Raw genomic sequence first — 21,135 nt, 5'->3', positions numbered from 1 at the left:
GTATCGTATGTATGTGACTTTCCGTTTCTCTCTGACATTTAATTGTCTCCGTACAGATCACGATGTGAGTGTAACCGCCACACGCCCACAGGTGCCTATTGGGCAGATCCCGTACACCCTGAGTCTAAGCGCTCACTTCCAGTCTGCGTACGGCATTGCCAAGATAGAGTCTAACTGTGACATCACCCCTCTACAATATACTGACGCCGACAAGACTGCGGCCAAGGTGAGGAGATCGCACATAGATGTGACGTTTCTCATGTAGGACTGTGTAACACACTGTAACATCAGTATTATCATTGCCATCACATAGCTTTGTAGGACTGTGTAACCCACTGTAACATCAGTATTATCATTGCCATCACATAGCTTTGTAGGACTGTGTAACCCACTGTAACATTAGTATTATCATTGCCATCACATAGCTTTGTAGGACTGTGTAACACACTGTAACATTAGTATTATCATTGCCATCACATAGCTTTGTTGGACTGTGTAACCCTCTGTAACATCAGTGTTATCATTGCCATTACATAGCTTTGTAGGACTGTGTAACACACTGTAACATTAGTGTCATCATTGCCATCACATAGCTTTGTTGGACTGTGTAACCCACTGTAACATCAGTATTATCATTGCCATCACATAGCTTTGTAGGACTGTGTAACACACTGTAACATCAGTATTATCATTGCCATTACATAGCTTTGTAGCACTGTGTAACACACTGTAACATCAGTATAATCATTGCCATTACATAGCTTTGTAGGACTGTGTAACCCTCTCTAACATCAGTGTTATCATTGCCATCACATAGCTTTGTAGGACTGTGTAACACACTATAACATCGGTATTATCATTGCCATTACATAGCTTTGTAGGAATGAAGTTAAGAGTTTGTAACAGAGGAGGACCAGCTATTGGCAGTCAGAGTAATATGGGCGGGAAGTGTGTGTAAGTAACAATCCTGATTGGATGACTGCAGCTACTGACCAATCAGGCGATGAATTCACTACACACCTCCTGATATGCAGATTTCATCCTCGCGTCCCCTTCTGAGCTTTAACATTAAATAAGGGGGTTTTCCCAAAGTGCAGAAAGCACATTTTCTTCCTTGTGTTCAGACTGACATATTTCAAATTGCATCCAGCATTATACTAACATTCACATGAGATGTACATCAGACGTGTGTATACATTCGGCCCACAATAGTGTAGGAAACCAATGAGTAAGAAATGCAGCTTAATCGTGTTAGCAGTAAATACATTACCCTATTTGTACACCATATAATAATGTAAATAGAAAGTATGGTGGTCGCTCACATCAGCTTAATGATATTGCTCAGGTGCTTGTAAAGGCCGAGGTTTATACTGAACCACAGAAAAAAGAAGATTCCCTCCAGCACACAGCAGCAATATTAGCAAAAATACTTGAATCCTACATGATAATAGAAATTCAGAGGTATTGGTTGCATACATTTGCAAATATATGATTAAGCGCCGGGCCAGCGTCAAGGCTCCTCTATACCGGCGTCCCTAACATTAAGGGGTTCACGTCCGAGGCGCAGAGCAGCCCAAAAGAACCCAGCCAAGGACCACTCCCAGGGCATCACACGAAAAATGGAAGAAAGGTGATAGTGAAGTGTAAAGTATAGATGTGTCAAGCTAATCAATATCACCTTTCTTCCATTTTTCTTGTGATGCCTTGGGAGTCGTCCTTGGCTGGGTTCTTTTGGGCTGCTCTGCGCCTCGGACGTGAACCCCTTAATGTTAGGGACGCCGGTATAGAGGAGCCTTGACGCTGGCCCGGCGCTTAATCATATATTTGCAAATGTATGCAACCAATACCTCTGAATTTCTATTATCATGTAGGATTCATATAATAATGTAGCTGCACATATAATGTACAATAGAGTATAGTGTCTAGACGGGATGCAATCGGGAAGCCGGCTGACATTATACTGACCACCGGCTTCCCGACTGTCATATCCCGGCGAGGGTGAAATGCCCGGCGTCTAGATGTAGACGCCGCTCATTTCACCGACACCGGGAGACCGGCGCCCAGCATCCCAATCAAAGGGATGCCGGGCGCGGCGAGCAGACTAGGGTTAGGTTTAGCGCACCCGGGGGGGGGGACTTAGGGTTAGGCACCCCCCCTGGAGGGTTAGGGTTAGGCTAGGGGGAGGGGGGTTAGGGTTAGGCACCCCCTTGGGGGACTTAGGGTTAGGCACCCCCGGGGGGGACTTAGGTTTAGGCAGCGGGGAAGGGTGGGGGGTTAGGGTTAGGCACTTACAGGGGGGATTAGGGTTAGGCACTGGGGGGGAGGTTAGGGTTAGGCACCCCTAAGGGAGGGTTAGGGTTAGGTTAGTCTATACTTACCTTACAATGATCGGAAATTTCCAGCGCTGTCTGGCTCACGCTGCCGGGATCTGTCCCAGTGTCGGGCTGCCGCATACCGATTCCGTCTAGACACTTATTAATAAATGTAAAAAAAAATACAAATTCCATATGAAATGTAATTTGCATATAAACACACAGAAAAACCTAACATGCAAATTACATACATCTGCTGTTTTCACCTTTAAAAATCTTATGGGAATCCTCTTTTCTGCAATAGTCCACCGGAAATGTCAGTTAAGTGATCCAAGTAGACAGCTGAGATTTGATATAACAGCCAAAGGTTAATTATTGATGTGCTGTCAGCTGGCGGGGTCAATATGTGATCAGCTAATCAGGATTGGCTAGATTTGTATAGTTACACCCCCCCACCCCCAGCACCCACCACAGACACGCCACCGAGCTGATGTACAGATGTGTCCTCGTATACTTATGGCTTCAGTTGCACCAAACCGCTTCTTTTGGCACGCCAAGTCCCGGGCAACACGGTTGCGCCAAGCATCTATCACGCTGAAAATGTGCATCTTATTTGCATAATTAAAACAACAGAAAGCAATAAAAATTCCCTGCTAGACTGAACTGATCAATCTGAGTCCTAATTTTTGTGTGTGGTTACGTCGCAGTCCAGTGTCTGTAGTACTGTGAGTGGCGTTTAAAAGAAATAGACGGTACGCTACACCTCTCAGGGCGGCTTAGTGGTGCCAGGAATCTCGTGCCGAGTGGTGTATTGAGGCTAGGTGTATGAGGGCACATCTGTATCTGCGCTCAAGTCTTCAGAAGTCTGTGACATAAATGAGTTTGGTGGTGCACTATGTAGACAAAAGTGTTCAGACACTGACAGCAAATAGATCAGTGAGATGTTAGTGACGTCAGTACTGTGTAGGTCATCACGTGCAATGATTACTGCAGACACCCATCTTGGCAAACTGTCCACAAGGTCCTATGTTTTGCCATTACGCATTAAGTACAGTGACACAGAAGAAGGTTGAGTCGGCCTACAACGCACCCATCGCTCCAATTCGTCCCAGAGGTTCTCAGTGGGGTTAAGATCTGGACTCTGAGCTGGCCAGTCCATTCGGGACACCACATTTTCTGTATGCCATTCAAGTGTCGCCCTGAAAACATGGCAGGTGGCATTGTCGTCCTGATAAGAACATTCATTGCAAGTGCATGGGCCTCCCTATGAAGAGTTCTTGTTGAAACGGCCACATTAGTGGCCGTTTGGAACTCATGTGTAATGGTAGGTATGGGACCATTTCGCTTGTGCTGAATTGTCCAATCACTTTTAGCGTAGATGTTTTCAAACATCATCACCACAACTAAAAAAGTGTGTTATAACAATAAGACGATGGTCTGTGTGGCCTATTACAGAGGGTAAATCTGATATTGGGGGGGATTCCATTCCTCTTTATAATGTATTTTAAATGATTCTTCTGATGGTTACAGGTGTCGCTGGCGGAGGGTCACAAGTTTGAGCGAGATGTGGAGTTACTCGCTTATTACACGGATGTGAACAAGCCTAGTGTCATTGTGGAGGTGGGGCTTCAATCTACACAGGAATCAGGACCGACTTCATCAGGTGCCACAAGCAAAGACCATGTGTACCTCATCCCCCACACCATGTGCAGTAGTACGGCTTATACTGATCCCTCTCCATATTACTGCTGGCTCCATCCATCTTATACTGATCCCTCTCCATATTACTGCTGGCTCCATCCATCTTATACTGATCCCTCTCCATATTACTGCTGGCTCCATCCATCTTATACTGATCCCTCTCCATATTACTGCTGGCTCCATCCATCTTATACTGATCCCTCTCCATATTACTGCTGGCTCCATCCATCTTATACTGATCCCTCTCCATATTACTGCTGGCTCCATCCATCTTATACTGATCCCTCTCCATATTACTTCTGGCTCCATTTATCTTATACTGATCCCTATACAGGCTAATGCTGGCTCCAACAATCTTATACTGATCCCTATCCAATCTAATGCTGACTTCTTCCATTTTATACTGATCCCTATCCAGGTTAATGCTGGCTTCACCCATTTTATTTTGAACCTTATTCAGGCTAATGCTGGCTTTATCCATCTTATACTGATCCCTATCCAGAGTAATGCTGGCTTCATCCATCTTATACTGATCCCTATCCAGGCTAATGCTGGCTCCATGTATCTTATACCGATCCCTATCCAGGCTAATGCTGGCTTCACCCACCTTATACAGATCCCTACCCAGGCTAATGCTGGCTTCATCCATCCTATACTAATCCCTATCCTGTCTAATGCTGGCTTCATCTATCTAATACTGATCCCTATTCAGGCTAATGCTGGCTTCACCCATCCTATACTATCCCTATCCTGGCTAATGCTGGCTTCATCCATCCTATACGAAACCCTATCCTGTCTAATGCTGGCTTCATCTATTTTATACTGATCCCTATTCAGGCTTATGCTGGCTTCATCCATTTTATACTTATCCCTACCCAGGCTAATGCTGGCTTCATCCATCCTATACTAATCCCTATCCTGGATAATGCTGGCTTCATCCATCCTATACTAATCCCTATCCTGACTAATGCTAGCTTCATCCACTTTATACTGATCCCTATCCTGACTAATGCTGGCTTCATCCATCTTATACTGATCCCTATCCAGGCTAATGCTGGCTCCATCCATCTTATACTGATCCCTATCCAGGCTAATGCTGGCTCCATCCATCTTATACTGATCCCTATCCTGGCTAATGCTGGCTTCATCCATCCTATACTAATCTCTATCCTGACTAATGCTGGCTCCATCCACCTTATACTGATCCCTATACAGGGTAGACCTGTCTTAGTGCCCAGTGGAAGCCGTGCTCTGAGCATGAAGCTGGTTAGGGGTCCGTTCTGTCTGTAGATAAAGAGATTATAGTTTTCATGATTTGTTCCCAAGATACAGGACATCTGCTGTACACTGTATATAAAAGCTTTTCCTTCCTCTGTTACATAATACATCACCTCTCCCCTCTATATTCTATAGGGACCATTATGACCGACTCTGTCGTGATGTTGAATTTCTACCCCAGTTTCCCAGAGAGCCAGGAACAGTCCAGCTGTGGAGAGTTTATATTCCTTGTGGACCGCTCTGGGAGTATGGAATGTGCAATGAACTCGGAGCCTAATGCTCCACAGCGCATTCAGAGCGCTAAGGTGAGTGCCGGGGCCTCCGCGTCACTAATTATCAGGGCAGGTGTTTGTGGGGGTCATTAATGTCCTGTGACTGAATGGATCCTGCCCTGTGATTGGTACATGGGTGTTTGTATGTGTCCTCGCTGCCTGGTGTCCAGCGGTGCCGTAGTGAGGGGGGTTATGCTTTTGTTCCTTTTATTTAACTATATAAAATCTTGTGGGGATACAATATGTGTGAGTATATAACCTGTAATATAGCTGATCATTCTATTCGATCTGACACTTCTGCCATTGGGATTTCTCTTTCTGTATTATACTGTATATGGGGCTTCCACTTTCCTAAATGACCCTTGTAGAATCTCTATTTGCACCTCAATCATGCGCAGGTAATTTCCCCCATTAGGAGTAATCGTTCTGCTCAGGCAATATAGTCAGATCTTATCTGTAGGTCAGGGGAACTCGCCATATATCAGACGTCATTTGGGATCTTTTAGGAGCAGTTTATTGTTCAGTAGCAGCTCTTAATAAAGCTGTTAGAGATCTCTGAGAGGCAATGATGACCCATACGGTGTCATACACACAGTATATATGTATATAGTATACGTGTGCTCTTTATATACAGCCAAAAGCAGTTTCTGCACGTGGCATAGATTCAGATAAACTCTTGAAGTACTGGAGTAATCTGGACCCATGGACAGATTACGCTTATGTTATATTTATAAGGCATCGCTAGGGTTCCGCAGGAGGAACATGGCCATATTACAAAAGGTACAACAATTAATATAGGGAGTTCTGCGCTCGTATGTTATCAAGAAGATCAATAAGAATTAAACACAATTGTCACCAGATAAAATATAATTTTTTTTTACTGGTTGTATTGTTGACCGGTCAAATATAAAACATTTACATAATATAAAAGATAAATACTGTATTTAATGCAATATTAATAAGAAAAAACTAAATATAAATTAAAAAATGTGTATACAAGAAAAGTACTGGAAGAGGTGGATCCAGAAAAAATAAAAATGAAACAAAATATGTCGGAGTACAAAAATACTAAAAAATAAGTAGTCCAGTAAATGACATATGGATATTCTAATTTATCCCCACCTGCAGGTGTGTATAATTGGTATTCTTACCCAGGAAAATAACGAGTCCTGTATTCAATGTTCTCAATCTCTACAGAGCTTTAAGCTCTAATTGGTATCATCAAAGGAACTCCAAATCAGGATCATATATCCACATCCAGATGGTTTATTATAAGCAATAGCGGAGGAGGTTTGCTTGTCCGGAGAGACAGAAGTAAAGCGGCTACCTTAGAGAGGTGATGGTGTGCCTGCCGCGTCTCGATCCTGGCCTCAAACTCCGGCTGCTAGTGGGTGTTTGCCGTGATCGCGGGTCTCGCGGTTCTGATGTTATTAGTAGGCAGGTGGGCAAATGTATATAGATAGTCTGGAAAGGTCCAACCATTAATCCGCTGACGAGTTTCGCTCCACGGATGGGGGCTTTATCAAAGAGTGACTTAATACTCCACATGGACCTCTTTTTATTCGTTCCAACTTTATCTAATTGGTGTACCAAAAAATGTTGATTATTAACACCTGTCTAGATCCACCTCTTATCCACCTCCCCCAGCACATATATACTCCACATATAATCTCCGAAAAATGGGGAAATACAATCAATATAAACATCAAAATTAATAGTTCTTCAAATGAGACAATATCTACATACAGCAAGAGTATTAATTGATCTCCAAATTTATCATGCAGCAATATTCTGCTTTAAATAAATATAAATCTCCATTTTTATGAAAAATAAAAAACAGAAATAATAAATAATCTCTACATAGGGCTAGTTGAGTCTAGAACCCTCAACCTTGTGCATCCCAGCCGTTTGCTTTACCACTACGCTATTTCTCTCCTTTCATTTCATGGTGCTCAATACTAGTATACATCTTGAAGAAGGAAAATCATGAATAAATATCATTTAATATAAGTTAGAATAAATGGTTATAGAGCCCCATATAGGGAGAATAAATTATTAGCACCTATCTAAATCCATCTCTTGTCCACTTCCCCCGGCACACATATATTGCACATATCATCTCCAAAAAAAAAAAACCAGAGAAATATAATCGATATAAACATCAGAATTAATACTTCGTTAAATAGGGCAATATCTAAATGCATCAAAAATATTAGTCGATCTCCAAATTTAGCATACAGCAATATTCTGCTTTACACAAATAAAAATCTCCATTTGTGTTGGAAATAAACATAAATAATAAATGATCTCTACATAGGGCTAATTGGGTGTAAAACCCTCAACCTTGTGCATCCCAGCCGGTTGCTTTACCACTACGCTCTTACTCTCCCTTCATTTCATGACGCTCAATAATAATATACAACATAGAGAGGAAAAAAAGGAAATTTGTGTAATGATCTAATATTTATAACTACCATAGCTCAAACAGGATAATCATAATCCCAATTTATTGATTTTATTGTTATATTTATAGCACACAAACAAATGTCAAAGGAACCCCTTAATTCCAAATGGCTCCAGTCTATTCACCCTATACCAGGTACCCCACAATGAATGACACATAGTAAACTATTTCCCAAAAACTTATGGTACTCTAGGTATAGAATACCTGTGTATACTCCCTATAGTAGACCCTTAACCCACAGTTTTGAAGGCCAGCTCTACCCGATATTTCCAGTTACAAACAGAATAATCTAGCACATGAGAAACTAGCTCCATCCATCCACTATAATGCAGATTGGAATAAATGGTAGTGGTACCCCATAGAGAATGCTTCTATACGTATATGCCAATATTGATCTAACTCTCTTAAGCAAAGGATTCGAATTCTATATTATCATTTAACCCTAATGGAAACAAGGTACCAAGTTTAAAAATCCAATACGCTTCTTTTTCACATAAATACCTAAACCTATCCCCACCTCTAATCGTATTACCCACATGTTGTAGTCCTACTACTATTAGACCCCTAGGATCACTATTGTGTCTGTCCTGAAAATGTTGGGACACACTATGTTTATTATAACCTCTTTTGATGTTATTCCTGTGCTTTCTGAATCTTGTTTTCAAAGATCGGGTTGTTCTACCCACATACATCAGGCCGCAAGGGCACTGCAGCAAATACACACAGTATGTTGTGTCACAATTAATGAATTCTCGTATAGGGAATGTCCCTCCATTGGTATGGGACACAACCTCTAAAGTCCTACTGGAAATGTGAGTGCATGTCAGACACCTAGTTTTCCCACATTTAAAACATCCTACCGTGGGAACTGGTAGCCATGTAAAGGTCTTACTGTTAGTCTTCTCCTTGGGAATTTTCCTAAGCATGCTAGGTGCCAGAATATTTTTTAAGTTCCTATTTTTCCTACAAATAACATTTAGATGAGGTGCAAGTGTGGGTTGTAATATAGGATCCTGTTGTTGGATCCTATAGTTTTCTTGTAGAATCTTTTTAATATTGATTGATTGGTTATTATATTTTGAAATTAATTTCATTTGAGTGACCCTCGATTGATCACAACTCTCACTGATTATAGGTTTGGTTTTCATCTCAATTAGTTTTGTTCTATCACTTTTCTCTACCTTCATGTAGGCTGCCTGTAATAATGATTTGGAATAACCTCTTACAGAGAAATCTTGGAACATGACATTAGCTTGTAATCTATAATCATCCATAGAGGAACAATTTCTCCGTAGCCTGCTAAATTGACTATAGGAAACGTTTTGCAGCCATGGTTTATAATGGCTGCTAGAAAAATGCAGAAAATTGTTGGTATCTACCGATTTTTTGTAATTTATTGTTTTAATGGTTCCACCCTCAGAGGAGATAGTCACACAATGGTGAATTATTTGGATTTGACTATGTGTATATGTGAAGTTAAGGTTATAATCATTAATATTCAAGTGACCAATAAATTGATGTGCTAAAGAAAAATCCCCATCCCAAATAATAATTAAATCATCTATGAAACGGCCATAGTACACTAGGTTTGCGCCAAAGGGACCTGCCCAAATGAATTCCTCCTCAAATAGTCCCATATATAAGTTGGCAAAACTCGGCGCAAACCTAGTGCCCATAGCTGTTCCAAGTAGCTGTAAATAAAAAACCCCTTCAAATATAAAATAATTGTGCTTTAAAATAAAAGTGATAGCTGTGAGTAAAAAGTGTTTAAGTCCTCCTGAGATCTCCACATCCTTATCCAAAAAGTATTCCACAGCTTTAATCCCTTTATTATGTGGTATATGAGTGTACAGCGCTGTACATGGAGCGATAAAAAAGCATAACTAGATTTCCAATGGATATCCTTAAGTTTATTTAATAAATGTGTTGTATCCCGGATGTGGGATCTCAGGGAGATGACATATTTTTGTAAAAAATAATCATTAAATTGTGATAGATTTGCTGTGAAGGACCCATTACCAGAAATAATAGGGCGACCCGGGGGTGCTGTGAGGGATTTGTGAATCTTTGGTATGTGATAAAATAAAGGAATAACTGGAAAATCAACATATAGAAGATTTAATTCATCTTTGGATAGAATTCCCCCTCTGAGGGCTTCATTTAATAATATTTTCAATTTTGATGAATATTCTGGAGTAGAATCCCCTCTCAATTCCCTATAGAAGGTGGTATCTTGAAGTTGGGAATATGCTTCTTTCAAATAAATTTCTCTAGTTAATATAACAACCCCCCCCCCCACCCTTATCAGCATTTTTTATAACTATAGAATGATCATTTTCCCAAAAAATTTATAGCTGCTGACTCCCTTTTTGTCAGATTAGACCAATGGGTTTTCTTTGCACAAATTTTTTGAAAGTCATCTAAAGTCTTTTTATAACAATATAGAATAGTAGATGATTTATGATTAACAGGGTAGAATTTAGACTTATTTTTAAAGGATTTCCCATTTCTTGAAAAGTTAGCTTGATCTTTAATGTAAAAATTTTTTATCGGTGTATTATCTATTGATACATCATTGTCGTCCCATAAATTTTCGAGAGTCAACAATGAATCCATATCATCTAAAATAATTGGACTAATTGAATCATCATCCTTAAGTTTTTTTTGCTGCAAAGTAGTGTTTTCTACATAAGTCACGTATGAAATAATTCAATTCGACAAAAAGATTAAATATATTAGGATTCTGTGTAGGTGCAAAGTTCAAACCCTTTTTCAAAAGTCTAATTTGATCAGGTGATAATATTTTATTTGTCAAATTGAATATTCCTTTTTGATCTACTTCAGTCTGGGTTTTCTTATGTAGTTTTCTACCACATCTTCTTCCTCTAGATCTCTTGAGCGTTTGGGGGTTTCTTTGGCTAGTGGTAGAAATCTGTTCTGTGTTGCTACTCCTCCCACCCTGTTCTCTCCTAAAAAAGACCCTCTGGGGGTTTGTACTTGATGTTGATTATAATCCCTCTTTGGTCTAGTATCTAATTGCCTCCAATGTTGGATCTGTTGAGGTCCATTATCCCTTTTATGAGATAAATTCCATCCAATAATATTCTCCCTATGATTATGAAATGTTTTTTTTTATTTTGAGAGTGGGATTGATACTCAATCTCCCGTTTCTTAAACATCCTAGGGGCCCCTTGGTCTGTGTCAAGAACATCGTTTGATGGAGCATAATATTGCTGTATGCTAAATTTGGAAATCGACTAATATTTTTGATGCATTTAGATATTGCCCTATTTAACGAAGTATTAATTCAGATGTTTATATCGATTTATATTTCTTTTTTTTTCTTTTTTTTTTTGGAGATTTGTGCAATATATGTGTGTCGGGGGAAGTGGACAAGAGATGGATTTAGATAGGTGCTAATAATTTATTCTCCCTATATGGGGCTCTATAACCATTTATTCTAACTTGTATTAAATTATATTTATTCATGATTTTCCTTCTTCAAGATGTATACTAATATTGGGCACCATGAAATGAAAGGAGAGAAATAGCATAGTGATAAAGCAAATTGCTGGGATGCACAAGGTTGAGGGTTCTAGACTCAACTAGCCCTATGTAGAGATTATTTATTATTTCTGTTTTTTATTTTTCATAAAAATGGAGATTTATATTTATTTAAAGCAGAATATTGCTGCATGATAAATTTGGAGATCAATTAATACTCTTGCTGTATGTAGATATTGTCTCATTTGAAGAACTATTAATTTTGATGTTTATATTGATTGTATTTCCCCGTTTTTCGGAGATTATATGTGGAGTATATATGTGCTGGGGGCGGTGGATAAGAGGTGGCTCTAGACAGGTGTTAATAATCAACATTTTTTGATACACCAATGAGAAAGTTGGAACGAATAAAAAGAGGTCCATGTGGAGTATTAAGTCACTCTTTGATAAAGCCCCCATCCGTGGAGCGAAACTCGTCAGCGGATTAATGGTTGGACCTTTCCAGACTATCTATATACATTGCCCACCTGCCTACTAATAACATCAGAGACGCGAGACCCGCTATCCCAGCAAACACCCACTAACAGCCGGAGTTTGAGGCCAGGATCGAGACGCGGCAGGCACACCATCACCTCTCTAAGGTAGCCGCTTAACTTCTGTCTCTCCGGACACGCAAAACTCCTCCGCTATTGCTTATAATAAACCATCTGGATGTGGATATATGATCCTGATTCCTGATTTGGAGTTCCTTTGATGATACCAATTAGAGCTTAAAGCTCTGTAGAGATTGAGAAAATTGAATACAGGACTCTTTATTTTCCCGGTTGAGAATACCAATTATACACACCTGCAGGTGGGGATAAATTAGAATATCCATATGTCATTTACTGGACTACTTATTTTTTAGTATTTTTGTACTCCGACATATTTTGTTTAATTTTTATTTTTTCTGGATCCACCTCTTCCAGTACTTTTCTTGTATACACATTTTTTAATTTATATTTTTTGTTTTTTCTTATTAATACTGCATTAAATACAGTATTTATCTTTTATATTATGTAAATGTTTTATATTTGACCGGTCAACAATATAACCAGTAAAAAAAATTATATTTTATATGGTGACAATTGTGTTTCATTCTTATTGATCTTCTTGATAACATACGAGCGCAGAACTCCCTATATTAATTGTTGTACCTTAAAATACACCTGGTACTCAGGTATTTATATGTGCTGCCACAAGCACATTAAACTGTTCTGCTGCTAAATTTAATTTTAAAATTGCACACGTTAATAAACATATACATGGTATTTGGGTATATTTTATACATACTCATTTTTAAATAGTGCTGGGAGTGTTTCTTCTTCTTTTTTCAATTGCATATTACAAAAGGGGTCTTCAGACGGTATAGTTACATAGAAGAACTTTATAGGTATACATAATTAAAAAATCTTCTAATTACGTAGCGAGTGAGAGCGGGCCCTGCTCGCATGATCTTACTGTCACAAAACCGGGACTTAGTCATATTTACTCTGTCCAGCTGTGTTTTATCAAGTTGAGTCTCTCTGTCCAAGAGCGCTGTCACTACATTCCTGAGGGTCATGGGCGCAGCCATGTTGGCTCTGGTCAGGTGAGCTCTAGTATGCAGTCTCTACCGGTCTCCTGCGCTCACATGACTGCCTCCTCCTATACCTGACGAGCGCAATATTTAAGCCTGCAACTAACACTAGCACCTTGTTAGAACAATGTGATTTTTCACTTCCCAGTGATCTCACTCACTAAAGAGTAAGTGCTACCTCAGATTGACTGCCTGTTTCAAGCCTGCGGCTCCACTCCGGCTTGCTGCTGGAACATCCAGTCCCATTCCGGTTCAAGCCTGCGGTTCCACTCTGCTAAGCTGATGTTACTGTACCTCCGGTCCCAGTCCGGTTCAAATCTCTGGTTCCAATCCGGTGCTACATCTGCAGCCTCTAGCTCCTGACCTACACTGAGTTCCTCTACTCACTATAAAATCGGTACCACTATTGATGGTGGTTGTTGCCCTTAGGTTCCTCTCATAGAGAATTGAGGTTCGTGTTTGAGTCTCTGCTCCAGCGTTCACTCCGGTTGTTGGGGACTGGGTGCTGGGTCTAGACTCCTCTTTGAGGGTCCAGGCTCCATTGACCCAGCTCTGGTAATCAGTCTGCGGCATCTCTCAGCAGATTCCAGGTGTGCTACTGATTACCTGTATTACTTTCTGCTCTGTTCCCTGAGTTCTCAAACATTGGTTCCGACCCCTTATTCCTGTATTCAGGGTAAGGGGTTGAGTTCCACTCTATTGGTTCCAGGGACAGACTGGGAGCCTTCCAGGTCACTGACCTTTCTGAAGGCACCAGGTTTTTACCACATGGGTCTCGCCCTATGTTTAAACCTCAGATTATACCACCACCATTCCGCAATGACCCAATAGCCAAGTCCACGGGTCTTGGATCTTAAAAAACAACCAAACGTGACACTTACATTCTAGACCGTCTGTGGGTGGACACAAAGGGGGAGTGGGCTTTCATGTGCTCGTGTGCAGCTCATTGCAAACAGAAAAGCTCTCAACACAGTGATTTTATATATTAGCGTCCGGGAATTGCTGGGTGCAAGTGATGATGGGTTATCTACAGTTAGAATGTAAATTCAGCGCTCAGTAATTTGTGACACCCAAAGAACGCTGATTCATTATGCAGCTTAGTGTCCACTACAAGCTGTGAGCCTGCACGGACACTCCCTAGCCCAGCACACAGCAGCGTGGAGAGGAAAGCTGGGCAGCAGTAGTGGGTAGTAGGGAAGTGATGCGGGTGGGCAGGATCCCCCTGGATCCGCCCCTGATTTCAAAAGCCTGTTTGATGGTAGGGATACTGAAAGAGAGTCTAATAGGGCGAGAGAGTGACTTATACCCCTTTCACGCTGCCAGTAATAACCCAGGTTGGGATATTGCTGAGTGAGAAAAGGGCCCAGTTGAAATAACCTGGGTCGAGCATCCCAGCATTTAATTCCGGGTAACAAGCAGGGTTGAACACGGGTTCAACGCGGCTCGTGGAGCATTGTGAATGGGTAACCTGTTTACATCATAGGAAGAGTTGGCGCTTGTAGATGATCTCATCTCCGATCACCAGCTCTCCACGTGACGGCGGTGACATCCTCAAACTGTCAATAAGCCGGGTTGGGCCTGCAGTCTGAAAGTGGTCTCCGCTGGGTCGCGCCTGGAATGGACCGGTGTACAAGATCCCATGTGCCAACCCTGCAATGCGGTGTGAAAGGGGTATCACAGAGTGGAGGGCGTTAGATGCCAGGGTGAGGATCTTGAATTGTACTATGAGGTTGGTGGGGAGCCAGTGAAGTAGTTGGCAGGGGGGTGAGGCCAACAAAAGGGGCAGGATCGGTAAATGAGACTAATGGCTGTATGAAGGATGGATTGAAGTGATGAGAAGCGGGTAAGAGAAAGGCCAGATAGAAAGAGGTTGCAATAGTCCAGGCGGGAAATTGCATGTATGGTTGAGAGTTTGGACGCATCCTTGGGTAGGGACTGATTTCTAAAGGGATTTCAAACGTGTATAAGCAGCAGGAGTGTGAGAGAGACGGGATGTAGGGGTGATAGAGTCAAAGGGTGTTACTGGTTTTATGTGCATCTGATTTATTTTATATCTTCTCTCCAGGAGACCCTGGTGCTTCTAGTAAAGAGTTTGCCCCTCGGATGTTACTTCAATATCTTTGGATTTGGGTCCCACTTTGAGTCCTTCTTCCCGTGAGTATAACGAGCTGTGATTGGAGCCGTCTAATCTGGGCGATGCTGTTCCCTGGTTCAGGGGGCTCTGCTCTGTCTGTCCAGCTGGAAATAATCTATTTATGGCAGAATCATCCTTTCTTTTCACTGTCATTATCCTCCACCCGGCTAATGTCCTACTGTTACTGTCCCTGACTGTGGATGTGATTTGCAGGATAAATACCCAAGAGAACAATGTTCACCTTACATTATTGTGTATAGAACTTCTACAGCCTCTGGTCCCTGCTCCCTACTGTCACTTCATACTGCTCCCTACTGTCACCTCGTACTGCTCCCTACTGTCACCTTATACTGCTCCCTACTGTCGCCTCTTACTGCGGCTCATGTAAAGGAGCCAGTTGCTGGCACTTGTGTATGCCCTTCTCCCTTCCCAGGAACAGTAGTTTCTTAGTGACTCTGTCCAGCGTCTGATTTAGTTGTGCCAGCTGCGCCTAATCAGATGTGACGCAGGAGAGGCCAGTAACAGTGGTATTGATGTTACTGTCTACATTGTGCCGCAGGTGGCAGCCTGGGAGTGGCCGGGGCGCTGTGTATAGATGGTTATTGTACCAAACACACAGGTGAATAAAGAGGGAGAAGGAGGAAATAGGACTTAGCTGGTCCAGTTTTCACTGTCCCTGGGCTGAGATCGTCACTCTGGTGGGATATTTCATTGCTGGCACTTTGAGGCTCTCTTACCAATGTGCTAAATACTAAACGCACTGGCAGATATAGTAGCACTGTGCTATGGAAACAGATGCGCTGTAACCCTTAGCAACCAATCAGATGTTGCCTTTATTCTTCTAAACTTTACATGAAATATGCAGATCTGGTGTCTCTGGGTGACAGAACATTCCTACACATAGCACCGTGTTATTAGATAAGGTCAAATGTATGTACAAGCCAGATATCAGTGGTGACAAAATGTACCCAGAAATATAATATATATAACTCAGAGATGTACGCTAATGCATTCGCAGCTGCTGTGCGACAATGCGCTAATGCTGCAGCCAGATGACAATGTATTGAGACCCCCATCAGCGGCTTCCCAAATTGCAGCCAGGGATCGTTCTATGTTAGTAGTTATACTGCAGCTGTACATGGGAGGCACCCCGTTATACTGCAGCTGTACATGGGAGGGTCCCCGTTATACTGCAGCTGTACATGGGAGGGTCCCCGTTATACTGCAGCTGTACATGGGAGGCTCCCCGTTATACTGTAGCTGTACATGGGAGGGCCCCTGTTATACTGTAGCTGTACATGGGAGGGCCCCTGTTATACTGCAGCTGTACATGGGAGGCACCCTGTTATACTGCAGCTGTACATGGGAGGGCCCCTGTTATACTGTAGCTGTACAAGGGAGGGCCCCTGTTATACTGCAGCTGTACAAGGGAGGGCCCCTGTTATACTGCAGCTGTACATGGGAGGGTCCCCGTTATACTGTAGCTGTACATGGGAGGGCCCCCGTTATACTGCAGCTGTACATGGGAGGGCCCCCGTTATACTGCGGCTGTACAATGGAGGGTCCCTGTTATACTGCGGCTGTACATGGGAGGGCCCCCGTTATACTGCTGCTGTACATGGGAGGGCCCCTGTTATACTGCTGCTGTACATGGGAGGGCCCCTGTTATACTGTAGCTGTACATGTTAGGGCCCCTGTTATACTGCGGCTGTACATGGGAGGGCCCCTGTTATACTGCTGCTGTACATGGGAGGGCCCCTGTTATACTGCTGCTGTACATGGGAGGGCCCCCGTTATACTGCAGCAGTACATGGGAGGGGCCCTGTTATACTGCTGCTGTACATGGTTGGGCCCTCATTGTACTTTAGCTGTACATGGGAGGGCCCCCATTATACTGTGGCTGTACATGGGAGGACCCCCGTTATACTGTGGCTGTACAATACATACTGTACATACTAATTGTCGGTACCCCTCAGGGAGAGTGTGCAGTACACACAGACATCCATGGAGGAGGCTGTGAAGAAGGTTAATGAGATGGATGCAAATTTTGGAGGGACAGAAATTCTTCAGCCTCTAAAGAAAATCTACAAAACAGCCGGGAGACCAGATCACCCCAGACAGGTAAGTGACCCGGAATGTGCGGTGGGAGCAGGAACATATTGTGACTCCATTATATATTATTATCGTATAGATACCACAGATACAGCATTTTACAGTGCATCCGGAAAGTATTCACAACGCTTCAGTTTTACCACATTTTGTTATGTTACAGCCTTATTCCAAAATGGAATAAATTCATTTTTGTCCTCAAAATTCTACACACAATACCCCATAATGACAACGTGTATTATGTATTATCTCCCCCGGTTACCGGACTCCTGCTCCGCTATAACGGGCAGAGCTCGGAGCCGGCCCCAGTAATCAGCTGTGTGGTCTAAACAGACCACACGCTGATTCACTGTAAAAAAAAAAAAAAAAAAAAGTGAAAAAAACAAACTTACCTGAGTCCAGGGACCGGAGTTTGGGGATCCGGTGATGTCCTCCCTCCGGTCAGCTGGTCTCCCATGCTGCACTGCGGCCCGATCGTCACCTGACAGGGTCCCAGTGCAGTATGGGATGTCACCTGACCGGAGCGACAGAGAACATCACCGGAGGCCCGATAACTGCAGGTAAGTGAAATTAAGGGGGGGGGGGGTCGCGGGGGTCCGCAATCACGGGGGGCGGGGCTTAGCGCAGAGGGGCGAGGCTTAGCACCGGGGGGTAGCAGTGGCGCCGGCCGGTCGACGCATGCTTGGGGCACTTGTCACGGTATATTTTGCAAAAATACCGTGATAAGGCTGCGGAGGGGATTGGCAGGGACAGAGCGTTCTCGCAAGCTCTGTCCCTGCAAGGGATTTGTAGTAAATCCCTGTGATATTGCCTGAATTCAGTCGGTAATATCACACTACAATCTGCATTACAAATGCGGATTGTAGTAAATGGAGCCCTTGGTAATCTCGGGTAACAGTCTGGACAGGGGCTAGAAGCTACTGCAGCCAGAATTTTAGGATGTATTCAGGTTGTGCAGTTCTGGGGTTCACCAGTAGGAGCTGCTGTCTGGACTATTGTGTATCTTACCTGTGAGGGGTGAATCTCCCAGTTACTGCATTCACCTGTGCATCACCTGTTATAAACGACCCACTGATATGGGGTAATGACCGGTCCTAGATGTTTCGGTTCCTGCCTGTGTTGGACTCTCTCCATCTGGACATCTTGTTACTGAATCTCGTGTAAGATACCTCATGTCTGTTTCTAGTGCCATCCTGTACTCTTGCTGCATTGTTCCACAGCATTCAGCATCCCTGATTACTACAAGGGTATTTGCCAAGTGTTTTCTGTAGACCTGCATGTTCCTAGTGACTGTAAACTCCCAGTGTGTACCCTGTGTTCCTGAGTAGTTCCCTGTCTGCTCTTGCTCTCTACCTGTGCTCTGGAACCCATCTGTCAGCAGCCTGTCCATGATGAATGCTGTAAACTGGGGCTTTTGTTTATCTGCCTGCCCACTGCTAAGTCGCGTCTGTATATAGTTTCTGAATTTCACTGCCTGCATGCCATTGACTGTGTATTGTATTATTTGTGTGCTCTACAGCCTTCAAGGGCTCAGCACACCCTGCCGTCACCTGTGCTCTGTTGAAACCATAACAAAATGACCAGCCCAACTAAAATGGAGCCTGCTGCAGAGTACGGTCTCTGCTTCATGATTCAGTGTAACAGTGGACTTTGCAGGCCAACCCCTTTAAATTTGGAGGCAGGTCCTGCAGTTGGAGGCCTGCCTTTAATGTAAATTGGGTCATGTCGCCCCTCTTTTCTGGGAGTGGCGAGGCCAGGGTTTGCGTCAGATGATGCAGGTTTCCCGGCCTCGCAAGCGGCAGGAAGCAGCCAGTCTGAGTAAGCTTCAGCTCACCAGCCGATGCTACAAACATTACGACAATGGTGGCGATGTTGATCCGATGCTGAGTTTTGGGACGCAGCATACGAATCTCCGATACCGGCTGGAGGCATCTCTGGATGATACTCAGCTAGAGCACACAGCGAACATGCAGGAATCACAGGTGTGGAAGCAGGAGGATTGGAGAGAGTGCCACGCAGGCTCAGGCACGATGGCAACGCATATTCACACTGGTATAGCAACACAGTAGTGTGGCATGCATGAAACAAGGCAGACAGACCGCGTCTGAGACCAGGAACTAGGCACAAGGACAAGTTGTACTGGCAATGGGACAGTGGGCCAATGAAACTTACAGTAAGTGCACCAATTGGGCAGAGAGGTCATGTGGGTAATGATGTGGTGTGATTGGTGCCTGCTGGTCATGAGATGGGAAGCATGTGGTTGACAGCCAAGCAGAATAGCAACAACGGCAGGTGAGGTAAGCAGGCCTAAAGAACCGCAACTTGACACCTACATTCTCCATTCCAGCATTAAATACAGTAACCAGCTGTTGAACGTTCCTGCTGAGTGTAGTCCTAGGGCTGTGTCACAGACTGGTAATGGATGTTGGCTCGTACTCTGGATTGGCGAAGACCCAGAGGTGAGGCGCAAAGTTTAACATGCCGGTGGTATTCACCGCAAGAAGGGACGGACACCCAGGTCGTGGATCTCTGCCCAGGCTCCCTCTTACAGGTGCTGGCATGCTTGTGAGAGATGCTGGAAGTACGTAAGAAGCGTAGTCGACATGCTGGGTCAGAAACCAACTGGACAGCAAAGTACCAGGGAGAAGACAGGACAGGTCATGAGGGAGAGCCGAGGTCAGGAGCAGGTAGTCAGTAGCACAAGATCAAGGTATGCTGGAGCAACGTATGAGCCTATACTCTGGCATTGGAGTTCTCCCAGGAACTTCCTTATACAGGTCAAAGTTCAATTACACTGCCAATCAGATTTTGCCTTAATCCCGCGCCCTTTAAATCTTAAACAGAGTGGCGTGCGAGTCACTATGGGAGCCACGGCCGCCTGTATGCGGAAGCCGCTGGAGGGGGGGGGAGAGCATCTGACAGCGGTTTCTGGGGACTTCCCGTCTACTGTCCTTCGCCTGCCAGGAACCTAGCACCGCCGGACCCGGTAAATGACCACCAGGTTCAGTTGCGCTGTGACAGGCTGGGAGTTATAGTCCTAGATCTACCAGCACTACTTAAGTAATTAGTCCCAGTCACATCTGCTGTGTACAGGAGGAGTACGGGGAGAGATATAAGCATGTGTGTTACAGTATATATCATACTCATACCTGTCCCTCACTTTCCCCAGTCTGTCGTAACAGCTTACGGGCGGGATGTACAGGTCTAGTACACTGAGACAGGATTCTCTGTATATGAATAATGAGGAATACACATGATTACAGGCTGGGATAGATTATACTGCTGTGTTATTAATCTGTGCTCCTTACCTCTGTCCTCTTCTCAGCTCTTTGTTTTCACCGATGGAGAAGTCGGGAACACAAAGGAGGTGATAGCAGAGGTCCAGAAAAATGACCAAAACCACCGGTAATTACAATGATCCTCCGTGTACTGTGTATAAGTGTCATGTCTGTGTGAGTGTACTAGTAATCAGGCCTCTCACCCCCTGTATCACTGTATTATCCTGCAGTGCTAGCGTGGTATGTCTATTACATGTGTACTAGTAATCAGGCCTCTCTCACTCTCTGTATCACTGTATTATCCTGCAGTGCTAGCGTGGTATGTCTCTTACATGTGCACTGGTAATCAGGCCCCTCTCACCCTATGTATCACTGTATTATCCTGCAGTGCTAGCGTGGTATGTCTATTACATGTGTACTAGTAATCAGGCCCCTCTCACCCTCTGTATCACTGTATTATCCTGC

At 43.5% G+C, this 21,135-nt stretch overlaps 1 protein-coding gene across 1 annotated transcript in view; it reads left to right on the top strand.

The window, feature by feature from the left end:
• Window positions 1–20,801, top strand: part of LOC148474559 (von Willebrand factor A domain-containing protein 5A-like) — a 49,535-nt gene extending 28,734 nt beyond the window's left edge. The window contains exons 5-10 of the mRNA XM_088458414.1: window positions 57–226; window positions 3,843–3,975; window positions 5,427–5,596; window positions 15,215–15,303; window positions 17,260–17,404; window positions 20,718–20,801. Coding sequence (XP_088314540.1) covers window positions 57–226; window positions 3,843–3,975; window positions 5,427–5,596; window positions 15,215–15,303; window positions 17,260–17,404; window positions 20,718–20,801 — 791 coding nt within the window. The remainder of the gene's footprint in view (window positions 1–56; window positions 227–3,842; window positions 3,976–5,426; window positions 5,597–15,214; window positions 15,304–17,259; window positions 17,405–20,717) is intronic.
• Window positions 20,802–21,135: the final 334 nt, after the last annotated feature.

Source organism: Taudactylus pleione, unplaced genomic scaffold (assembly GCF_031769625.1).
Source record: "Taudactylus pleione unplaced genomic scaffold, aTauple2 ptg000830l, whole genome shotgun sequence".
In the NCBI taxonomy this organism is placed as follows: domain Eukaryota; kingdom Metazoa; phylum Chordata; class Amphibia; order Anura; family Myobatrachidae; genus Taudactylus; species Taudactylus pleione.
This window is presented reverse-complemented; position numbering and strand designations above follow the sequence as displayed.